Here is a 23,996-nt window from a genome sequence, read left to right as displayed (position 1 = left end):
ACCCTGATTTTGACTACAAGCCTTGAAATATTAGTCTAATTTTTTTTTGTGCCTTCCTATTCTCCTTAGCTCATAGAAGATTTAACGTAAAACTTCAAAAATATAATTATGTGAAGTGCCACTCTGGTTATCCACAGTCTCTCCACAAGTCACCAGTTAATTTTTTCTCATTCCTTTTTCTTCACCTATAAGCCTCAGCAGCAGAAAGCCTTCACTACTAATTAAAAGTGAAAAGCTAGGAAATAGACCCAGTACCCTGATGTTTCACAGCTGCGTGCAAAGCTGTGAAGAGACACCAAAGCTGCCCAGAGACACCTGCTTATATTTACAGCAATTCTTTTTATCATTCCATTCCTTAAGGTCGGGTTATAAAATGAGTTAGAATAAACTAGATCATTCCACGGAACAATGGCACGTCTGTAAATCCCACCTTTACTGGAAAACACAAATCACTTTATGCAGTGATGTCCAGTTGCTATAGCAGGAATCAGGAATCAACCAAATTGATCTTCCACATTATAAAGTCTTTGCTAACCATGGCTTTCAGAAAGTTTCCTGGTTGTGATTACCTCAACTTTCAAGCATAACTTGAGTATCTAGTGCCAAATGACCACACATGCTGTATAATCAGAGTTCCTGCCCCTACTTCTAAAGATATTTTAGAGACATAGAAACATAGAGATAGGCTACTAGTAGTGCTTTTCAGCACTTATTTGACTCTTATTGAGCCTCGTTGGAGCTAGAGAAGGAAGAGTGATGGCCCCCAAAATTGAAGGTGCTTAAGTGCTGCTCAGCGTATCTGCTAATTGGAAATACTGAGCCTGTAAGCGGAGGACAGTCTGCCAATTAATCTTACACTGAAAGCATGCTTCATGTATCCTTTGTGTCCAAAAACTGGCTCTACAGTAAGGCTATACTTCCTTATAACATTGACAAAGCTCAGCATATCACAGTATCTGCCCTTCCACCACCACATCTCACCAAAACCTTAAGGCTGGGCTGTCAGACTATTCATCAGGCAGGGATGGTATGAAAACTCAAGTCCCCACATCCCCCAGCCCTAGAAGAGAAGGTAATCACATATAAAACTCTAGCAACAAAACAGAAAGCAGCCTCCCTTCTCCAGACATGATTTGTAAGTACCCTGCCAAAGAAAAAGATTCCATGATTCACAGCAGGAGGTACGCAACTCCTTGCAGTACCAGAGGCTGAATCCCTGAAATTGCACCTAACTGGGGCACCTCCAAGTGTACCCTCGTCATGCCCCAGTTCCAAGATAGGAGCATCTTCACCTAAGGTAAATGTGGATGTGTCCCTGGCATGGTGGGGTGGTGGACAGCAGAGAGGGATATGCTGTGATGCAAACTGGCAGCTCAGCTGAGGACTGCTCCCAGAGGGCGAGGCTGACTGTCACATTTTTTCTCAAAACTCCTTGGAGGCCACTGCTGGTAACCGGTTGTCCATCACACTCAGTTTTGCGGACAACAGTCGCAGGCACCTGGGGCATTGTCATGCAGTCACCTCAGTTCACTGAAACTGGCTAGGCCAGTGAAAGGCTCAGGCTATGCTTTATTTTCCCCACTTGTGCCTGGTCTCGCTCTCCTCTGATCTTAGGCTCTGCTGAATGAGGTACCTGCCTGACCTGCTGCAGATTTGTTGTTTCTGCTTTTGGCAGTGCTGTTTTCATGTGATTCACTCTGGAGAGCTGCAGAAAAACTTAGAGAAAGGAGGAAAGAGAAAACATGAAACTTCCAGGGGGCTTCCTTTTGGAGGGCTGAGTTTGGCCTGTTTAGGATACTGGTTGACAGAATCCCTTGGGGAACATTACTGAAGGACAAAGAGATCCAGGAAGGCTGGACACTCTTCAAGAATGAAATCCTCAAGGCAGAGGAGCAGGCAGTTCCTATGCACTGGAAATCAAACTGGTGGGGAAGAGCAGCCTGGCTGAGCAGGGAGATACTGCTTGAACTCAGGGAAAAAAAGGTAATTTGTCATCTGTGGAAGAAGGGACAGTCAGTGCATGAAAAGTACAAGGATGTTGTTAGGTTACGCAGACAGAAAATTAGAAACTCAAAAGCATGGCTAGAACTTAATCCATAAAAGATAATAAAACATATTTTTACAAACATATTAGCAATAAAAGGAGGGCCAAGGAGGACTGGGGGAAACCTAGTGACCGAGGAAGAGTAAAAGGCTGAAGTACTTCATGCTGCCTTTGCCTCAGTCTTTAACAGACCAGCCATCCTTAAGGTACTCAGCCTCCTGAGCTGGATGGCAGAAACAGGGAGCTGATTGGAGTCCCCATTATCTACTAAGGGTGACCCACTCGGCTGATGAGCGAAAGGCTGTGGACATTGTGTATTTGGACTTTAGTAAAGCATTCAACAGTCTCCAACAGTGTTCTCCTGGAGAAACTGGCTGCTCATGGTGTGGATAGGTGTATTATTTGATTAAAAAACTTTAATTCATTCTTCTGTTTCAATTAACATGTTTTTTGAGCATACCTCCTAACAACCTCAGTGTAGTATTAGCATTTTCCATATGACCATCTAGCTCTGAACTCCTCAGTTTATAAGTAACTTAACTGAGGCAATGCCACAACTGATTCTATCCACCAATTCTTCTACATCAGTGAAATTTTTGCTTAAACTTAAACAAGCCTGCAAATGCAGAATGTTTACACATTTCAAAACAGAAGACTTTACTGAATTTCTTTTTTTATTTTCTCATGGTATACTTGCTTTAGGAGATTTCTAGTGAAGAAAAGGCAGATAAGATTCAGTAAACTGAGCTTCTGTATGAAAATAGGATGAGAAAGATGTGCCTAATAGGCAAAAGGGGGAAAAACAAAAAAGAACAAGCTCTTGCATATACTTGTTTCTACACAAAACTATTTGGCAGCATGTAAACAGTGTCAAATACAAGCAACTAATGAGAACACATGCCAAGATTGCAATCACAAAAAAATAAATTATTATTCTTCAAATTAATACTAATATAATATGATTCTAAGTTAAAGGGCATTTCTTAATTATCACAACTAAGATGTATGCCTTATATATGTGCATTTATTTACATAGCTTCTAAGTGCTAAATCATTACATGTTTCTCATCTCAGCCTACCATCAGGATCAGGCTGACTGACCAAACAAGTACTTGACAGAATTCACCTCAGTTTTCACAGTTATTTCACAGTTATTTCACAGTTATTATAATAGTTACAGCTGTTCGTACTAGCTTTCTGCTGTAAGATGAGTGTATCTATATGTAACAAGCAGCTATGTGTAACGAGGCCCTGTCCAGCTGTTACGAAAAAGGTGTTGATCAGGAGAGGATTGTTCCATCAAAGTGTGATCCAAGGTTGCCCAAATGGATTCTCCAGTCAAGCTAATGTTTTGCTGCTGACTCCCAGCTCTTGCTGCATTATTCTGGAAAAGGTTTGTGGGGTTGTAGGGAAGAAACAACATAAAACCAAAAGCATTTCAGTTGTGTAAAAGATGAAGTTTCACCTCTTGTTGTGTCTCTTCTGCAGCAAGAAAATACTGAATGCTTTCCACAATTAAAAAAAAAACGCAAAAAAATCAACCACAAGAAAACAAAATACACAGCCAATATGTTGACAACTAGTAGGATTCTCCTTCCTCTAACTCATGCAGTTCCACAGAAAGGTATTTCTTTCTCTTCTAGTTAACAAAATGCTACCAACAAATAAATGCCCTCAAATATCCATCGGGGCAGAAAAGTGGCATGCTTCCTGAGGTGAGATGGGCCTCCTGATATCTTCCCCAGCTCTCACAACAGCACATCCAAAGAACACAGCTGGAATGATAAATAACAGGAAGCAGAGCTCTGCAGGAGAAACATGTCATTCATTGAGATGCATCCAACTAGTCATGTGAACGGATATTACAATCTAGCAGAACTGCCACTTCTGGGTTTAGAAAGTCTCTATTAAACCTCCGCATATAAGATCTCCATCATTTCAAAACACATTAACAAAAACAGACCTTCACTAACTTGTATATTTCTTCAACACAGTAAGTCTATAAAGTTCAAGAGAGTCAGAAGCTAAGAGAGTTGTCAGAAATTACAACCCCCCCAATACCTTAATGACATGATACCTGAGAAAACTAAGAGTAACACTTTATATTCTGCATCCCAAATGGATTGAAAATTATTAATTTCACAAGAACAAGAGTTCTTGTAAAATTCACATTTCACAAGAACTCTCCAATTGATTTTTATGTGGTTTTGGATGGCTCCAAATGCTTTCAATGAATAAGTGTCACGCAGTGTGCATGGAAGAGACATAAATACATTTCACGAAGGTTAAATGCAAACCACAGTGCTTTATAAGGAATCAAGTTTCCTAGACTTTCGTAGAAGAACTGGTGCTTTCCATTTGATGAACTAGATTGAAAATATCATGAATGCCATAGTGCCTTACTTGTTCTCATTGCTGGCATCATATCGAGGCATAGGGTCAAAATCATTTCCATTGACATCAAAACTGGCCTGCGAATCCTACAGCAAACAGGACAAAGAAAACCAGTTTCTCATTAACCACTGACTCATATGGCCTATACATTCTTCAGCAGGTTCCTACAAGACAGTAATTAGGTTAACTAACATTCCTGTGGTTTTGTGATGATTGCGTATTTTAGGAAAGGATTTTTTATTTTATAATTATGGGAGTTACATATATTACTTTATTTTTGGAAAAGAGAGAAGGATAACAAATGTTCTGAAAAAACACAGTTCCAGTATGAGAGAGGAGCTAGAAAGTGGTGTTTCATTTAACCAGAAGACTATAATTCTTCTAAGAAACTTCTGGAAGTTAAAGAGAGCTCATTCTCAAAATTGAGGTTTTGCTAAATGTTTCAATATTCAAGAAATTATCCACACAATGATGATTGAAATATCAGTAATAGTTTCAAGGAATAATATATATTTCTTAAGAATACAGTTATAAAAATACAACTTGACATGCAATATAAACTGCAATCACATTTCCCTGGGAGCACAACTGTTTCAAATATTTGCAAGTTATCTCTTTATTTTTGTTCCATATTTCACATTTACCAGAATTCTTACAGCTGAAAATAGTTCACAGAGTAAATAGCTGCTGGTTTGTATGGCTCCCATTAATCGATGCGGTAGCATGTGGTGTGTTGACATGGCAAGCAGATCTTTTTAATCTCTTCTTTGCTCAAAAGCAGTTACCACATCCACCTCAAATATTCCTGTTTGCAGCCACACCAGCAATAATCCGACATATAGAAGGCATTTGTCATCAAACAAGCCATGTGTATTGCTTTGAGGAAATTCCTTGTTGGTGTGAGGAAAATGAGAGAGGAGGTGGTAAGGGAATAAACAGCTGCTGTAAATTCAGTGGAAGGACAGTATTGGGATGAGGTGACATGATACAATCTGGGTCATTCACTGAGAAGGTAAAATTATATTTGGTTTGTTTAAATAACATAAGAGATTGAAATGAAAGATGTGGCATGCATTAGGATCAAGCATACATAGACAAATTGGGCAACTGCCTGTCACTTGTGTTTGTGCAGTCCTCATGTATGTCAAAGCTGAGTTCCACATGCAGCATGGGGAAGGATACGGATGTAAGTATGGCTAATTTAGAACAAGCAACTTTAAACTGTGGACATGATTGTAGCTTTTGATGGCTTGTTAATGATATTTTTGTTACCTTCATCTCTGCAATGCTCTGTTCAAGGTGATATGCTCACTGTGTTTAGGGCTCTTTTACAAGATCTGTGTAATAGGAGTGAAGGTAAACCTTGCCTTGAGCTGGTCATCTTCCCCAGTCTGGCCCAATTCATGTATATTTGTCTATTTTCTTACCTCATGTGAATGTGCACCTTGAATACTTTATTCCAGAGAAATCAGAAGGTACTCAAGGTCACGTGCTTTCAGGTAATGCCTTACTCCCAAAACCACAGGACTAGTCACTCCAGAAAAGCATGGCCCTGATGCTCCAAACAGCTTCAAACTGACACTGACACAAGAAGTCACCCACTAGAGTAGGAGCCTCCTCTTAAGTTATAGAACCCTCCAAGGTATGTGAAGCTAAGCATTCAAATGTGATGAACCACAAGCAAACAGAAATCTCCTGGGTGATGTGAGACACAGGACACAGAAAACAAGGACCGCCCTATTACAAATTGTGAGGGGACTCACTGGAGTTAAGAAGGACTTACTAGAAAGACCCCCAAATATTCTACATTTGTTTTTAACTGAGTGAATCATAGCAAGTAATGTTCTTTTCCTTTAATATGATTTCTAGCAGTATCATAAATAGCTTTAAAAATAAATACATGGAAGGACATGCCTAAAATTACAGCCTTTGAGAAAAGCTACTGTTTTGCTAGCTTTGCTGGCCAAAAACGGACTTCAGCTGCATGCATTAATTGAAAGGCAGTGTATTCCATTTCTAAGTTCCTAGAGCATAAGGATATTAAGTAAAACAATTAGAGAAAAGAGAAAAAGCAGCTGATGATTGGTTCTTGTCCTTCAGAAATTCAGCTACAACAGGCATTCAGATACTAAGTTTGTTCAGATGGAACACAGTCTTAACTAAAACAATACAGATGACCAAAAGTTTTCTTCCTTCCTCCCACTGGTGTTAATGTTTGTGGAAACCCCGTAAGATTCTTCCCTTCTCCCTTCTTCCCCTCCACTTTAATTTCCTCCATTACTCCCTCTCTCCTTCTATCTTTCCAGGAGTAACAAATTTATTTGGGGTAATAATAAAGCAGAAAATCTGAATTTCTGTGGACACTCACGTAATTCTGCATCAAGTCTGGGTGGTTTCTCTCAATGCCGTCATCCAGGATGGTGACCACAACGTTCTTTCCAGTGTAACCTCTCTTCCAAGCACCTACTATATTCATATCTGACTGGCAATGGTGGGTGTTATCACTGCAGTGCTGGGGAGAGAAGATAAAGATGTTGGATGTTGCAGATCAGTGAGTACCGTGGGGCTGAGGTATTATCCTACTTACATTAGCATTACCTTTTAAACCAGCACATGAACATACTGATTTGAATAGCAACTATATAAGACAAATACCTTTATTTAGACAGAAAATAATTTAAATGCCAAATTAAATGCAAATTGCTAGTTCTGCCTATTTTTCATTCTGATTACTCTTCATGCTAAGCCATCAAAAAGGGAAGCGTCCAGCCATACTGAACCATTAAAGCCATGTGTAAAATGAAGTAGCTGTTTCTGGCTGTTAAGCATCCTTACTTGAAATATACATTTGAATTATTTGAAATTTTTCAGAAAAACAAACCATATGTGGATAAAAATAGACAACTGCCTGTACAGAATTGGTAATGAAAAAAACCCTTGCTTTTTGGAGCTTATGTGCTGTACAACTTCTCGACAGAATGTCTGGAAACTAATCCAGATTCATTTCTATCTGCAAAAGAAGGCTTTTGGCAGGTTTTGTGCAGTATCAGCAGGAGATGAGCAGCAGTTAAGAACCTGTAACCAAAACAACACCCTTGAAAACTTGCAGCTTAGGGTGTCTGATGAATTTTAATAGTTAGACTGAGAGCAGCGTGGGGTATAGTTTTCAAGAGCAACCAAGTCCAGTGTAGTGGAGAAAGAAAGTTTCAGGTATATTAAAACTGAAAGCCTCTTCCTTGACATGACTGCACCCAGCTCATGTGAAGAAATCTGGCTTGCCATGGCAATGAGACGTGACCATCAGCTATTTGTATGCCCCATTAGAGACCCTCTAACATGTACACAGAACCATCCCCTGTGAAGTGCGTTCAATGAGCCCCTAATCGGCACTGTTTTTTTCCAGCTCCTCCAGGGTCAGACAGATCAACAGGCAAAAACCTATCAAAATAGGGTGTGCAGGGAAGGGGAACAGCAAAGGGTGGGAGGGAAAAAAATAAATTAAAAAAGAAACTTGTATCATAGCAACAGTGGCCACACAAGCATGCTCCACCTCACTTCCTGTCCCACTGCCTCATGTCCCCACTTCAGCCTCATGTTTTGGCACTCCACAGTTTGTAAGGAGTATAAAGAAACTCATGGAAATGCACTGACTTCACTTAGTCCACCCCTCTCCTCCTGAATATGAGCACACTGAAGAACTGTTAGGCATACTGGGTGCAAACTGACATCAGATTACTATTAAATCATATTTTTCCTCTTCTTTTTCTCCAGTTTACAGCCCTACACTGTCATATACAAACCAGAGACTTTAAGAGCAGTCTTAATTTGCTATTACTAAAGCGAGATTTTATTATTAAGCACTATGCATATATGTACATAATATAAATTCTCTTTCATGGTCTTTCCCTTCTGTCTGCAAATATCTGTTTGTCTCTCTCTTGTCTATCCATCTGCACACAAAGGAGCTTGAAGGACTTCAGGGACCAGTTCCAAGGTATGTATAGGGCAGGCTTAATGCTTTTGTTCTGTTTGTTGATGGAAATGCTCACACTGCTGGCTTTATGAAATTAATGACAGTCTAAATTTGCCATCTGCACGCTGAATGTAACAGTTGTACATATGAAGCGTTCTAATGTACAAACAAGGGGGTTAAGAAGTGTGTAATGTTTCCAGGTGACTTTCCACTTTTCAGAAGTGTTACTGAATTAAGCATCAGAAGCTACCTGCAAAAGCTATTAATAACATTCACATTTTGCTGATGTGAAGAGAAGACAAAAAGGTGAAAATACCAGCCTCCCAGCCTGGACAGCTGCAAAGGGCAATCAGGATTCCAGGCTCTGACCTCCAGTCAAATTTACTTGTCCATTATACTGCCCTTTTATCCCCTTCTCTGAAATGCCAAATGACCCTATGGCTGCTTTGCTGTCTGTCTTGCCAGGAGATGCCAAGGGATGAGCTCATTGTTTTGCTGCCATGCTAGTCAAACCACTAAGGCTGAGCAAGCATATGTTTTTTTAATCCCCACTCCCTTGCAAGCTCTTTGGCTCTCCACCAGAAGACCATTGCTTTTTCCTTTAATGATCTGGCACAGTCAGTCACCCTCCCCTTACCTGAACTTCTGCTTTTGTGGTGGTGGCTGAAGGGGGCTAATGCAACAACTGCTTTGCTACATGCATGTAGACAAGCACAAGAGATATTCCTTGCTTTAGTGCTTACTCTGATGATTCTTTCAAGAGATGTGCCACGTCACATTGATCCTGAAATTATCTTGCTCTGTTCCAAGACTGAGCAGAAAGCTAGTCTAAACAAAATCCTTCTGCATAAAAGAAATTCCAGGAGAAATTTCCAGGCAGGTATAACTCCATGCCCACTTATAACTTTGGAACACAGGTATGTAACATACGGATACAAAATGCAAAGGCACCAAGAAGCATACAACGGGGAGTAGTTCAACAGCAGTTGAAGGGTTCAGTTCTTATGGCTACAATATAGAACACACTTTCAAGCCCTATTAAAAATAGCATCTTTATTTCTTTTCACCTCTCCTCCTTACTCTTCTTTCCCCTCACAATTCTTCATCTACATTCTTCTCCCCCTGATCCTAGCCTTGCTTTTCTTTTCCAGTACAGTCTTTTACCACTTATGTTCCAGTTTTCACTGGTTCAACACCTCATCTCAGATTCCCATACTTTAACCACAAATTATACCTTCCCCCAGATTATTGTCTTATTTTCTCCAGATTTATCAGTCTCAAAGCAGCCTAAATTGTTTTTGTCAGGAATACTTTAAATCTCAGAACTTTTCAAATACTATAACATGGTACAAATATGCTGTTCCACATTGAACAGCATCTAAGATGCCACCTATTACTGGATTTCACTTGCACTCCTTCCTGTCTCTCTGTGCTGGCTTTGTCTGGGATTAAGAGTTAACATTCTTCATAGTAGCTGGTATGCACTTTGTCTTGGATTTGTGCCGCAAACAGTGTTGATAACACAGGGATGTTTCAGTTATTGCTGAGCAGTGCTTACACAGGCCTTTTCTGCTTCTCACGTCACCCCACCAGCAAGGAGGCTCGGGGTGCAGGAGAAGTCCCGAGGAGACACAGCCAGGACAGCTGACTCCAACTGACCAGAGGGATATCCCACACAATATGGCATCATGATCAGCATATAAAGCTGGGGAAAGAAGAAAGGGGAGGACATTTGGAGTGATGGTGTTTGTCTTCTCAAGTAACTGTTACATGTGATGCAGCCACACTTTCCTGGAGATGGCTGCAGACCTGCCTGACCGTGGGAAGTGGTGAATGAACTCTTTGGTTTGCTTTGCTTGTGTGCACAGTTTTGCTTTCCCTATTAAACTGTCTTTATCTCAACTCATGAGTTTCCTCACTTTTACCCTTCTGATTCACTCCCCCATCCCCACAGGGAAAGAGTGACTGAGTAGGTGTGTGCACAGGCTTTAAATTTCTCTTTCCTTCAGAAACATTTCTTGTAAGGAATTTTCCACTACTGTGTTCCATTCTATAAATTGTCTTTAACCTCATGCTGCTTCTTTACCACCTATCCAAATTACATTATCAGGTTCTTAGCAGAGGGCTGCTTTCCTAATGAGTTTAGAAACACTGTTTCAATTTACAGTGTTGCCCAAATAAGAAGTAGTAAAACATCTATCACATATGATAATATGATAATAACAATTACATGATCCTTAGTGACTGAATTTTATATCAATGGGTAAGTACTGAATTTTATACCTCATTTTCCATCTATTTTTCCCATTTTTTTTTTTTTAACAAAAAGAAAAGAATTGTCATGATAACATACTAAAACTGTGTGCTTGGAAGTTTTTCTTGGATTTGTCAATTTTTGGACTATTGCTTTTTTTTGAGTTTTAAGAGGAACAGTATAAAATGGGTTAGTCTTCTGAACTTCCCCTCTCTTTAAGCAGATGAAGTAAGTCAGAAATTTCGTTTATTGATACCATGAATAGATAACTGCAGTAAGCCAGAACTATTTCAACATACATTGTTTTCATCTATTGCCTGGAGGATACCATCAAAAGGAATAAACAACCTCTCACCCAGTTACATAGAGTAATTTTACTGAGATTTTTAAAAGGCATCCAAAGGATGATGCTTTTCTTTGGACTGTTTAATGGGGAAATTTTAATGATATCACCATTAGTATTTAATAGAAACCATCTGCAAGTTTGAGGGACTTCTGTGGTACATGCAGGAAGCAAGAGGACTACAGTAAGAAAAATTTCAGTATTGAACTTTTCTCATACTTAATGGTTATGAGCATAAAAAGACAAAAGAATCACTTAGACATCTTTGGACAGCCAATTTGGAAGCATGCCTTTCTGCAACTAACGAGCAGACATAATACTAGAAAGGTCTTCTGTTGGATGCTCGCATGATGCTTTCAGTGTCAGACATGGACCTAGATTCTCCTTCCTACTTTGTGAAATTATCTCTAAAAACTAACTTATGATCATTGTAATTATCTTAATGTTTCCTGTCTGCTGCACTGATTTTTGTGGTTGGAGGCTTGGTGTATCCAGTTATGGATCAGTAATAAAATTGAACAGTTAAACTGAGAAATCAAGAATCACATCACAGTCAAAATCTTTTGGAATTCCAGAGACTGAAATAAAATTAAAAGAACAATGACTACAAAATTCTGTTCTGTCTTTTGCAATGCCTGTTAAGTCTATAACCAGAGTAGAAACAGAAGTTTCTAATCCTGTGACATGCAGTCTCTCTCAGAAACAGCATACTGTGCTCTCTTTAAGTCTTCATGAGGTACCCTGCATTGGTTTCCCGTAGTATTTTATTTGCAAGAAGTTATTTGACAAGATCTTGTCAGTATCTAAGGGAATAGAGAGAAACACAAAATGATAATCAGAATTACACAATTTTAAAGACCAACTGTGAGCTGGCAGACCTTGGATCTCATTTAGTGGAACAGTGCAAATGCTCCCGACCCCAGGAAAGCTCTGAAACACTAGTTCCCACGCAGAGATTAGATACATTTAGATCTACATTTAGATTTACATTAGATACATTCTTTCAATATTGAGGAGAAGAAGAAAGAGCAGCAGCAGCAGTAGAACAACAACAACAACAGAAGAAACAACAAGAAAGCCCTCCTGGTGTTACTAGAGTAGTAAGGATACAATCTTTGGCACAGACAAAAACAAGCAGGCTACAGTCAGGTTCCTTAGATTAGGGGTTTTGTCAGCTACTAATCTGCAAGCACTGAGAAGACAGAAGTTTCATAAGATCGCATGTAGAGATAGGACAGTCAAGGGCCTATCCACTGACCTTGACCAACACAAGCAGGAAGAAGGTGACGCACAGGGCTAACAAATGGATCCTGGTATTTTGTGGTGCTATCAGAAAAAAAGAGACCATCTACCTGCTCTGTGACAGGAATGGAAGGTGGGCTATTTGGCACTCTTAGCTGGTCCAGGCAAATGCACAGGTAATAAAGTTTATCAGCTTTTAACTTTAGTAAAGAAGACTTCCTGATGGTACCTTCAGCTTTCTGAAGTACAGTTTTGCACAGTGTTCTAAGTTAAAACTTGCCAATTGTTCTCTCCTTTCCTGCAAAAAAGAGAAATAATCTCTTTTCTTTATGTTCTTGATGGGATCCAATTTTAAAGGGGAAAGAAGGAGGGAGGTAATCAGGAAAGTTGGCTATGGAGGGTCCTTATTAAAATGGCTCATGTCATGTAATAGAAATCATGACAACATGCTTTGAAAATTACATTTTCTAAGAATGCTATTAAAATAATGTTTCCTTTTAAAAGTAATTCTCACATTTCTTATTCTTTCACCACAATAAAAGTGAAAGAAAGATTTTTAGAAGAAGATGGTGTACCTGCAGCAGACATAACCTGGTATTTAGTGCACAGCAATTAGTAACTGCATAGGAAATTATTTTATTCTGAGTTTTATCTTTAAATAATTTCTGATTATTGCTGCACACAATATTTTTAAGCTCTAGCAAGAGCAGGCAGGCAATGTAAAGTGTGACTCATTTCAAATACAAGATTTTTTTCATTAAATTCCATCCAACTTCTGGAGTCATGTTTTACTGAATTGCTTCTATTTTATCTGTGCCTGTATCAAGAGAAATATTTCAAGAGTGTACCATATTAAATATTTAACACCAATTTATTGCTTGTAAAACTTGCAATTTACTTCAAAGATTAATTTGGTTCTTAAGCTTTATTGATTCTGTAAGTTAACAAGCAAAAATACATTTAGAGGCCAATAAGAACAATCACAGACATACTTCATTTTATGTCTGTTTAAGCAATGAAGGAGAACAGGAAATAATATAAAAGGGTTTCTTGTATTCGTAAGAGTATCTGATGGCTATAGTGAGACAAGAATAATTTACAAGACTATATATATGGGGGTTTGCAGTGAAAAAATAAGAAGCTCATAAATCTTATTCTTTGGCTGTGATAACACTGCTTTTCTTTCCAAGAACAGAATAATTCATAATGCGTTAAATTTGTATTCAGGACAATTCCATCACTTCTCCATCACTGGCACTTTTTTAAGCCTACACTGGTTGTTTTTCTGTAACCTGTGTGCTGGCCTAAATAGGAGTTAATTCAGGGAAGCCCTGTATACGCATGTTCCATAGGCTGACCACAGTGCATCACTTTCAGGAGTGGGAAACTTCCCCCCTTCTAGGTCTACAGACAGCAAAGTTTCTCTCCCAGCTGCAAATTCTGGAGGCTGCAGAGGCACAGAAATAATCTGTCTCTGCTATCATCTCTTTTTTCTCCATGGGACGTGACCTGTGGCTCCATTATAGTGTTTGCCTCCAGTCCTGTTTCCTTGCCATGTGGCAGCAACATAAGAGACTCCTTCAAGGCAAAGAGAAATGTAGCTAAATTTCAATTGTGCATGTTCTGACACCTCCACTAAGAATCAAATATGAAACGCTGCATTTACAAAAACTACAAAGGTCCACCACATCATTCCAAAGAGCAAAAATACATACGTATCTAGAAAGAAGAAAACAACGATGATGACTTAGAAGAAGAGGGAGGATAAGGAGAAGATGAGGAAATTGCAAATAAAGGCATCTAGAACGTGTCCATTTTACCCTGAATGCAAAAATCATCCATACAAATGGCATATTACAGACCTGGTACATCTGGTATATTCTTGAATCAGTGCTCACATGTTGAGAAGTATGTGTTAACGTATGGACAGATTTCTCCCTGGGAAGTATTGCGAGAAATATAAGAACCTGATGCAGAACATCTTGGAGAGTCAGTAATGGACAGAGAGGGGAGAAAAGAAATAATTTCCACAGCCTGGCTGCTGCTAAGAAATGTAGGAAGAAAAAAAGCATGCATGGAAATTTATCTCTACATGTGGCAGTATTCTCCCAAAATGACTGTATGATGACTGACTTACTGATACTATCACTATTATATAAATAGCCTACTTGGCAAGAAAAGGCCAGCAAGCAGATCAAAAGTTAATGCATTTTTACCTGTCTAAGGGAAAAAAAAAAAAAAAAGAAAAAGAACTATGCCAATTCTTTTATTAATTAGAGAGAATACGTGAAAAGAACAGCTGCTCCCTGGCCTCAGCTGCACACCATCAACCCTGGGGATCCAGTGCTCACAAAGGATGAATAATTCCTCAGAGAGATAATTCTTTCCATTCTACCATTTTTTGTGGCCTTTGCCACATATTTTTATTTGACCTCCTCTGATTCCCAAAAAAAGAAAGAAAAATAGGGCAGTTTTACAAAAAGTCCCAAATTTTTTGCCTTTTTTTAAAGCATCATTCCTACAGTTGCAGTTATCCAGCAAGACCCAAGTTTCTTCCTCTCTCTCAAGCTAGACTTGATGTTTTCATTATTTCTAAGACACAAATTAAACAGAGAGATGGTAAGTCTTATTTTAAAACAGCTTTCACAAGTTTCTAAGAATTCTTTCTACACTACTATAGACTTATATTTTAAGCTGTTCTCAAGTCAAAACCCATTACTTCTATCTTAAGTCATTAAGGAGCATGGGAAACGAAGGTGGATTTATTTAGAGTTTGTGTGAACATATGTGACAGTATCAAACTAACTACAAGGAGAGAAGCCTGAGCAGATGGCTTCAATTAATCATTAACCCTCACAGAGACTGATGAGACTGGGAGGAGCCTGGGGCTTACACAAACTGACTTCCCTCCCCCTCTGATCTCTTTTCATTTTACACAGAAAAGAGAAGTTTAAGAACGATATACCGTTACAGGAATGCTGGGTGTGAATGGAGAGTTGATTCTGGATGGCCCACAAAACTTGTTTTTTCCAAGAATGCTATGAACTTATAGGAATGAGATGACTTGTGAGGAAATAGATGAATATATGTTGGCTTTGAGTGCTTGTACCCTAATTTTAAGGACGGTTGCACTGCTGCAGTCCTTTTTTCCCCCTATTTTATGTTGCGGTATGGTCCCTCTGATCCATGAGGCAATAGCCTGGTGACATCTGGTGTTAATGGTGGGATGTCCTGGGGGTAGAAGGAAGGAGAGAGGGACAATGAGAGGGAGAGATGTGAGACAAAGGACTTGTTCAGGAGGTTGAAGGAAAGATACATGTCCCTACTTTTCCTACCTGCTTTTGTCCCCTGGGGAAAAGTAAGGCACATGTAAGTCAGAATATGATTACAGCCTTATGTTCCATTATTAGTAATGGAGAAGGAGTTTCTCCCTGTTTTCTTGCAGGCATGTTTAGCTCCTGAGGCTGAAACTGTTTCATAGTGCCTTTATTTCAGCAATAAACATCTATGCTACTTGATACCTAGAAGCCTTTTCCCTAAGAACCATAAAAAGCCTTCAGGTTATTGTACCCTTGGTCCCATTATTTGCTTGGTTCATATGTCAAAGGAAAGTATAACTTGCCAGAGGACAAACTTTAAGCGCATGAAACTATTCTTTTGAGACAGGAGTATAAAAACCACTCCATACCCTCCTTAGACAGCCTTACAGAAATGTTTAATCTAACACTGAAATGCATGCTGTGAAAATTCATTAACAGTACAGGATCAGACTAAGATGAATGGCTTCTATTTTAGTTTGTCTATAGGGAAGTAAGTGCCCTAGGCACCAACAGGCTTTTCACCATTTGAATGTGCTATGGTTGATGAATGCAAGGCCCACTGTGTATTATAAGAGAAACCTGGGAAGATAAGACCAAACCACTAGAGGGAGTGGCCAGTTATATTTTGCAGATGAGATCATCTGGCAGAAATGAGAGAACAAGCCCAGAGAAATCTAGGGAAGACTAGGAAGGAAAAAGAAAGGCCATTCAATTAAAACCCAAAAACTTTGCATAAGACAAAGAAGTATCACACAGTTACTCTTGTTATCATCTCAGGAAATTCGACTCAGCAGATTAAAGTTGTTCTCACCTGTTGAAATCCTTCTGCAACATTGAAGGTTAGTCCAGAGGCCTATGCCACAGCTGTACATGAAAGACTATGCAAAACAGGCAACAAATGTTGAAACTGCAAGTGGTCTTACAGGAAATCTCAGCAGTGTCAGGATTCAATCTATCCCAGCAAATACAGATACTGCAGAGAGGTTCTGGAGAAGTCCAATATATTTGCAAACACTGTTCTATATAGAGAACTGTACAGAGACCAATGTCTATGGAGCTTTCTAGTAACAGGACTTTAAGGGATGTGGGGATCTGCTACAAAACTAAACTCCAACTTTATCACTAATGACACCTATATTGTATTGTCTGCAGCAGTAATATGAAGGAACTTCCGCCAGTTGCAAGTAAAGTGATTGTGTGGAACTAACCTGAGAACAGAATTTTGAACCGAAACTAGAGGAATGTATTCCTGTAGACAGAATATATATACAAACTCAGTATAAGCACCTTTTATACACATCAAAGACTCAAAAATGTAGTTTTTCTAACTGGGACTCGGAAGAAGATCACATTCATGACTGTCACGCTTATGCAGAGTCTGTGAGTAAGGCAGTCTCAGCTTTGAAATGATACCATTAATGTTAACTGCCTCAGCATTTGCAGGTATCTTTAAAAAGAACCAGAAAATCAGCAGATGACATACCCAGAGAAAGTAAAGAAAGCCATGATCAGAGTATTCTCAGAAAGGAAACCTATACACAGTCAGAAATAAACTAAATGTAAGAGTTCTTAGTTTTGTGACTGCTAGCAACTCTTCTGCATCCACTGCTTTTCCTGGTTCCAGAGCTACAAAATACTCTCTGTGATTTGTGTTCTCTGCAGTCTGCATTCCTCCTTGTCATTCCTACCATCTCTATCCATTTCTCCTATAATTCCTGTCACTTGGTCTTCTGATGCTTAACTTTCTTGATTTTCAAACCTCAGCTGTAAATGGATTTTTTCCCAGATTGTTTTGTTTCTCCTACTGGCTCTGCCGTTTAGCTAAAAATACTACTATAACATGAAGGTGCGCCAAAAATGCAAAGCTAAAGAGGGTCTTCCAAGTAAAAAGGCGAATTCTCTGGGAAATATAATGTACCTCCAGTAAACCTTTTCCCAACTGCTATCTTCTAACATGGACATGCATGAGGCAGTTACAAAGTGAGATTATTTACTTAAAAACTGTAATGAGAACTTTGGACCCATTAGAGACATACTATGAATCTGTAAGCACTTAATAACATAGCCATTCATAAGGAAGCTAACAGAGGATTTGACATGTTGGTTTGTACTCTGGAGCCATTATGTAGCTGAACAGACACAGTTATACTCATTTTGTTTAAGGAAACATTACTGAGCATGTGCAATTATTAAGTCTCAAATCTTAAGAGGCTACAATGCTTCCTTGTAGTTCCGGAAATTAGTGGAGTGCAAAGTAATGATGGCAATAGAGCCAGAGTAATCTGGATCACTTATGAAGGTGAATCTATTTAAGAGGCGGGTTTCTAGTATAATTTTACATAAAACCATACACAAGATTATGCTGTAGAACTGTAGGACTGAGAGTACCAGGCATAAAATGAGAGATAGTGGCCAGAAACATAGTAATGGTGAAAAAGATTCAAGTAAGGTAGACAGTCACCTATAGTTTCAAGAAGATGCTCTGTGAAGCATATATTATTCTGTGACAGTTAAGCACTAGGATAGCAAGGAGAGTTAACACATGTTTTTTAATGACAGCAATGATACTATTCCTGGAACGGTATGTGCATGTGCCTACTACTAATGTTTCAAAAATGATGCTTTTGAAAAACGAGCAGTAACTACCTGCTGCTTGTTTTCTGAGCGAAGTGCTGGAAACCCAATTTACAGTGATTCTTAACGAGCTCAAAGAATTTATTTTATCTAAGGGAAGGTGAAGTTGTAACTTGATTGCAGCATGCAAGTAACTCAATAGAGATGATACTTTTGAAGGGGGAACATTTCTTAATCTACTAAAGAATGGCCTAACACAGTAAGTACAGAGCATGATAAACATGCACTTATAAGATGTAAGATTTGTAATAGCTAATCATTAAGACAATGCTCATATAGATGTGACTTTTACAAATACCATCTTCTACCTAATGTCTTACTGAACACCTACTGCGGTTTGATTACATATTCTGGACTTGTGATTGCAGATTGTACTGATTACTGGTCAGACAAAATGGTCAGACAATCCTCTGCTGTATCCGTGAAAGGAATCAACCAAAGGAGTTCAGATCTGGAGGCTGGCTTCCATAAAACTAAAGCAGTTCTGTGTCAGGAGCTTCACAGAACTCTCTATTAAGAAGTACGATCTGAGAAAATAAAACTTTCCTCTGCCATTTAACTGCTTTCAAATACTTTGAGAAGGAGTTTTGGTCTCTGCAGTTAGGTGCTGCCTCAAATATAAGCATATCCCAAGTAACTCCACTCTAAATAGGCACAAAAATATTGATTACTATGTATAAAAATCAACTAAATAGGCAAAGCAATAATGTCAAAGGGGAACTGACATGGAACATTCAAATGTGGTGATGTCTTGAGTGTTACTTCCCTTTGACCATTACCTTCAGGGGTGGGTGACACAAAATCTTGAAAAAATAGATGTTCATTTCTTTGGGAAGAAAATCTAGAAATTTTAATTGATAAGCATCTCTGTGCATAGGTAGGGATTGTTTTAAAACAGAATAATATGAGTTTATGTGGTTGTTCTGCTCTTTGTATAAAAGATAAAGATCTTTCAAGGAAAAAAAGGTCTCTAAGCAATGCAAGAAGAAAGTTGGGTTTGTTTTTATAACCTTGGTGCTGCATAAAATAAATAAAGCTTTTGTATTGATTAAACTGAAGATCCATTTCAGAGCCTTGTTACAGACAACCTGGTCAATTCCTGTATTGATTTATCTTGACATAAAACAATCCACAAAACGAACTAACAAGTAATCACACTGTAGTAACAGGCTTATTTAAACAAAAAGTTTGGGTCAGCTAGCAGCCAATTACTGTTGATTTGAGGACACTGAAAAAATTAACAAAACTTTAAGCACACTCTGAAGCTGAGGAATATGCTTAAATCTGTCCTTGATCTCCAAACCATTCAGGTGGATACCTAATTCCAGGGAGGCGTGTAAGATCTGATCATGTGCCTGTGTAGTTTGTTGCAGAGCATCTCATTAACAGTACCATTGCACTGGCCACTTTCATAACAAAGATTTATCTTTTCTTCTTATGAACATCCAAACAAGCTTTTTTCCTCCCCTATTCAGCCACTTTCTCTTATCCTATGACTTACAGGTGCCAAGACTTAACATGAATACAAAAGAGTGAAACAAGAATCTAGGTGAGAACTTTTAAATTCACAATAAATACTTTATTTGATTGCTATGTATTTTTCTCCTTGCCTCTTCCCAAAAGCAACATAGGAATCACACTAACGTCTTGATGAAGCATGACTATAATCACAGGATTGTTACACAGATGAGAAATCAGGGAAAACATGGTCATGCTGTTTTCAGGGTTTACTTTTAATTTGAACTTTCCTATTTGAATCAAATTCCTAGTAGCATCTCTCTTCCCAATTGTCTAGAAAAAAATGGTGATGACTTAAAATCTAAGCAATTATACAGACATGTAAATTGTTCCTGTCCTTTCCCATTCAATATAACTGCATCAGGAGATCTCTGCTTTTTAGTGCCTACCTGGGGCAAAATGGGTCATAACTTCTGTTTCATTCACAGTCACATTCATGCATACAACTTCTACCTGTTAAATGGCATAAAAAGATCCATGGCTCAGCCTTAGGTTTATTTTTCCTATTAGATTCTGAGATAAATCTTGTATGTGAGTCTTTCAAATACTGAGACAACGTAAGACTTTTTCTAGGGCTTGGCAAAGTAACAAACCAAGCTTACAAAGTGGTTTTGGCCATCCTTGTAGATTCATTCACTGAGAATATCTACAGAATTAGCCCTCAGAATGTTTTAGCAGTAACATTTTATACTGTGTATAACATGGTCTCAGGCCATCAGCACATGTGAAGTCCCAAACAAGAACAAAGCTGCTTCACACAGTGTGATCAATACTTAAAACTTCTGAGTACTGGAGAAGAAGCATAAGTCAGACATAGGGAAAGCAAACTGCATGCCCAATGCGAGTGTGCTTAAAAGACAGAAATCCTTTAGAGTTTTGTTCTTTCTACTGGTCAGCAGCATGCAACTTCCCCATTAAGCAAAAAATGATGTTATGGTGTGTTTGGGCATTTTCAAAGGATGGATGTAAAACAGCAGTTTGCTTTCACTTTTACAATACTTTTATTCTCTAACGTGGTAGTTCTTCACCAGTCTGGAGAGGGACCAAATAGAAACTGTAGGAGACTCTTTTAAAAAGGAAAGCCATATGAGAGTAGCAAATACAGGTAATTAATGAAATCAAAACTAAGACAGTAGACACCATAAACTGAGCATCAAGATCCTCAAGAAAGCTGAACCAATCTAACTTCCCAGTGTTGTCAGAAAATTTAATCCTGCTCCCTCTCCCTTTTTTTATTTCTGTCTCTGTTGTTCAGGTGGTTGTAAGAGATGATGCAAGGGATGGAGACAGGACTGAGAAGCTAGGTGCAAAGATACCGTACATAGAGCTTCAAGCTTGTGTTTGGTGTCTCGAGACACTTCGTCACTACATGAAGGCTCTGAGGAAGTCTTATAACACAGATTCAGTGGGCTAGGAGAATCGAGGCATTTTTTTTCCAGAATCATGTTTTCTGTAAGAATACTGACTCTTTACCAAGATGTAAGGGTTGTAACACTTTCTAAGTAGCTGTATTAATTCCTCTATCCACATTTCAATTCACACAGATGGGGAATTAGTTAATCCAGGATTTATGGATTTCAGAGTTGCTGCAGTTGGGATCATATAAAATCCACTCAAACACGGCATCTGAAAACTTGCACTGCAGCCTACTTGAAGACAGACCAGGAGACTTACAAGGGAAAAAAGTATCATCCTGATTCAATATTAAACCTGGCTGGGGAAGAGTGCATGGAAGTTGAACAAAGGAGAAGTTATGCAACCTCTTTGAAACTTCAGAAACATTTTTTTCTTTGCTTAACTTGTCTTTATTTTTTCCTAAACAAGATTTCTGGCTCCCAAATGTAATCTTGTAACCAGGAGTTGATATTCATAAAAACGCTATCTCCCAAGCAGTAGTTTACTAATAAACTGTCTTATCTGAAAGACACAGGAGAGGAAAACCCTACTAAACACTTAATGTTTAGCCTCTGATATATATTTATATCTGCCTTAGGCTTCTGTGCCTATACTACTTGTGTTTAATATAGTTTTGAATTGTTTTCAAAACTGAAAATAACTTGCTTCATGCTGTTAGGGATTCATGTAAAAATAGAAAAAGACAGGGCAATTATTTGCTTAAATGGCATGCTACTCATGGATTAGTGGATTCTAATGCAATAGAAGAGGTAAGACAAAAGCGGTATCAATACTGTAAAAGATTCACAGTTGCACCTCCTGAGGCTGTCTGAGGGCTCTTCCCTCCCGCACACTTCCTACTCTGATCACCACGCATTTCTGATGTTTGCTGTAAATGAGTTTATTTTGAAACAGGCAGTGTTTAAATTTTTGCACCTCCACAGCAAAACACCAAGCACAGATCCTGTCTGTACTGCTCCACACCTTACAACTGGCATATTTTCTGGAAGCCCTACTTCTCTCTTTGAGGAGACTTGGAGTCTTGCTCTGACAGGGTCTCCTGTATTCAATGACTAATTTAAATATGACTACCTAAATAAGGTTAATTTTCACCAAAGCTGTATTTGAAAGTCATGCAGATGTGCAAGCACTTGCTGGATTTCTCTCCAAAATGGCGCTGATAGATTTTGAGGTGCTCTTGGTCTCATCTGCTGTTTCTTATTTGGCTACCAGAAATTCCTCTTCAAAGGGCTTTAGCAGCATATGTAACTCCCAGCAGAGATTTCATGCCATTAGGAGTAGCTACAAGCAACGCCAGGGATGACCTGCACCTAATGAAGCAGTGCAGAATGCATGTTATTGAAGTCTTTTGTTTTGTTTGTTGGTTTTGGATGGCTTTTTTGTTTAAACGTGACTGAAAAAGGAGCATGAATTAAGGTCAAAACAGGGTCAGTGAGAACCAAGGTCCTCTGTATGCTTGCAATTTTAGTCACAATGTTTGCTCATGAGATATACAGGAAGTCATGCTAAAGCATAGCTGAATGAATAAGGAAAGCTGGTGTTTTGATGTCCTCATTCTAATGGTGTCATACGGCATCTGTCTTCAGTAAAGAGGGGCAGATATTTAAACACTGGTATGAGACCTAACATCCTAGAGCTAAACACTGGTTCTCCAATTTCTCCTTTGCAAAGGGCACGACACAGGTCTGGCTCTCCTCTGTTACAGAATGGATAGGAAATTACCTTATGGAAGCACTACACTCATTTTTGCCCCCTGACTGGGCAATCATACAGCTACTGTTTGCATCATAAATTTATGTCTCATAGGCTATGAATTTGCTTCTAATAAGGGCAAACTGAATATGTCACACCAGTTCATTCTTCAGCAAACAGACCACAAGACAGGCAAGCTTTGGAATTCATTCTTATGTACCGTGGCTGTGCACTTCTGATCATTTTGGGGTTCTTGCTGTTTGTACAGTGTTCTTTATGTTAAACCCAACCTTTAACATACTAGTTAAATAGATGAATATTTAGCAATCCTTTTCCTGAAGTATCTGCACTTTCAGTATGCAAACAATAGCAAGAAAATACATAAAGTGAGTGCTTGAAGCAAAGAAGCATTTTTTACAATGAAATTACCTCCTCCTGTTTTCAGTAACATTAATAGAGCACTCAGTATTGCCCAACAAAAGAAACTGTTTTGTTATTTGATATTATTTTGATTTTAGAAAATACGGAAAGTGGGTAGCTAACTAAGCAGTTGCTCTTGAAAAATTGCTTTTATAACTTATGAAGGGCAAATTCTTTCTTCTTTGAAAAGAGAAAAAGCATACTACCAGATTAATGCTTTTCTTGCTGAAGTGCTGTGAGAGATAAAAACCGAAATACACCAAATGGTGCCCCCGTATGGCACACTTTACAGCTGTTATTGTCAGCAATTTTATATCCATTTATATTCCATATGATTTATTTGTCCTTCAGCAAAGACTTTGTGGCACTACCATTTCCTTATTAATTGCAGAAACTAGTCAGAAAAAGGCAGTTCAGAAAATACAGTATTATACACAAAAGATACTTCACAAACAACATTATAAAGAAAAGTACCTGCAGTTTCTTTATGTGACTCAGTTGTTGCCCAGAAAAAAAAAAAATCCATTTTTAATAAATTCGTGAAAGATAAAATGAAAGACACTCTCCCTCTGAAGATAAAATCACTGTAGTAAATAAGCAGAGGAATATGTGCTGTATGATTTATTATCAAATGTTTGACACTCAGGCAAATATCTCCCCAAACAAGTATGGAAATGATTTCAATATTGCTGCTTCTTGTTTCAGTGAAAAGCTGGCATAACCCCTGAACAGTGCTGGCTTCCATT

General features: G+C 38.6%; 1 protein-coding gene across 2 annotated transcripts in view; it reads right to left on the bottom strand.

Annotated features, from left to right (window-relative positions):
* PCSK5 (proprotein convertase subtilisin/kexin type 5) overlaps positions 1–23,996 on the bottom strand; it is a 259,399-nt gene that overhangs the window by 172,649 nt on the left and 62,754 nt on the right. For both annotated transcript variants that reach the window (XM_061470825.1, XM_061470826.1), the window contains exons 4-5: positions 6,807–6,950; positions 4,448–4,524 (exon numbers count right to left, since the gene is read on the bottom strand). In XM_061470825.1, the coding sequence (XP_061326809.1) occupies positions 4,448–4,524; positions 6,807–6,950 (221 nt within the window). The remainder of the gene's footprint in view (positions 1–4,447; positions 4,525–6,806; positions 6,951–23,996) is intronic.

The sequence above is a fragment of the Pezoporus flaviventris genome, unplaced genomic scaffold (assembly GCF_033815535.1).
Source record: "Pezoporus flaviventris isolate CSIRO_AGI_PZ_B2104156 unplaced genomic scaffold, CSIRO_AGI_Pfla_v1 ptg000064l, whole genome shotgun sequence".
Taxonomy (NCBI): domain Eukaryota; kingdom Metazoa; phylum Chordata; class Aves; order Psittaciformes; family Psittacidae; genus Pezoporus; species Pezoporus flaviventris.
The sequence above is the reverse complement of the archived record's forward strand: the minus strand, read 5'-3'. Positions and strand labels throughout refer to the sequence as shown.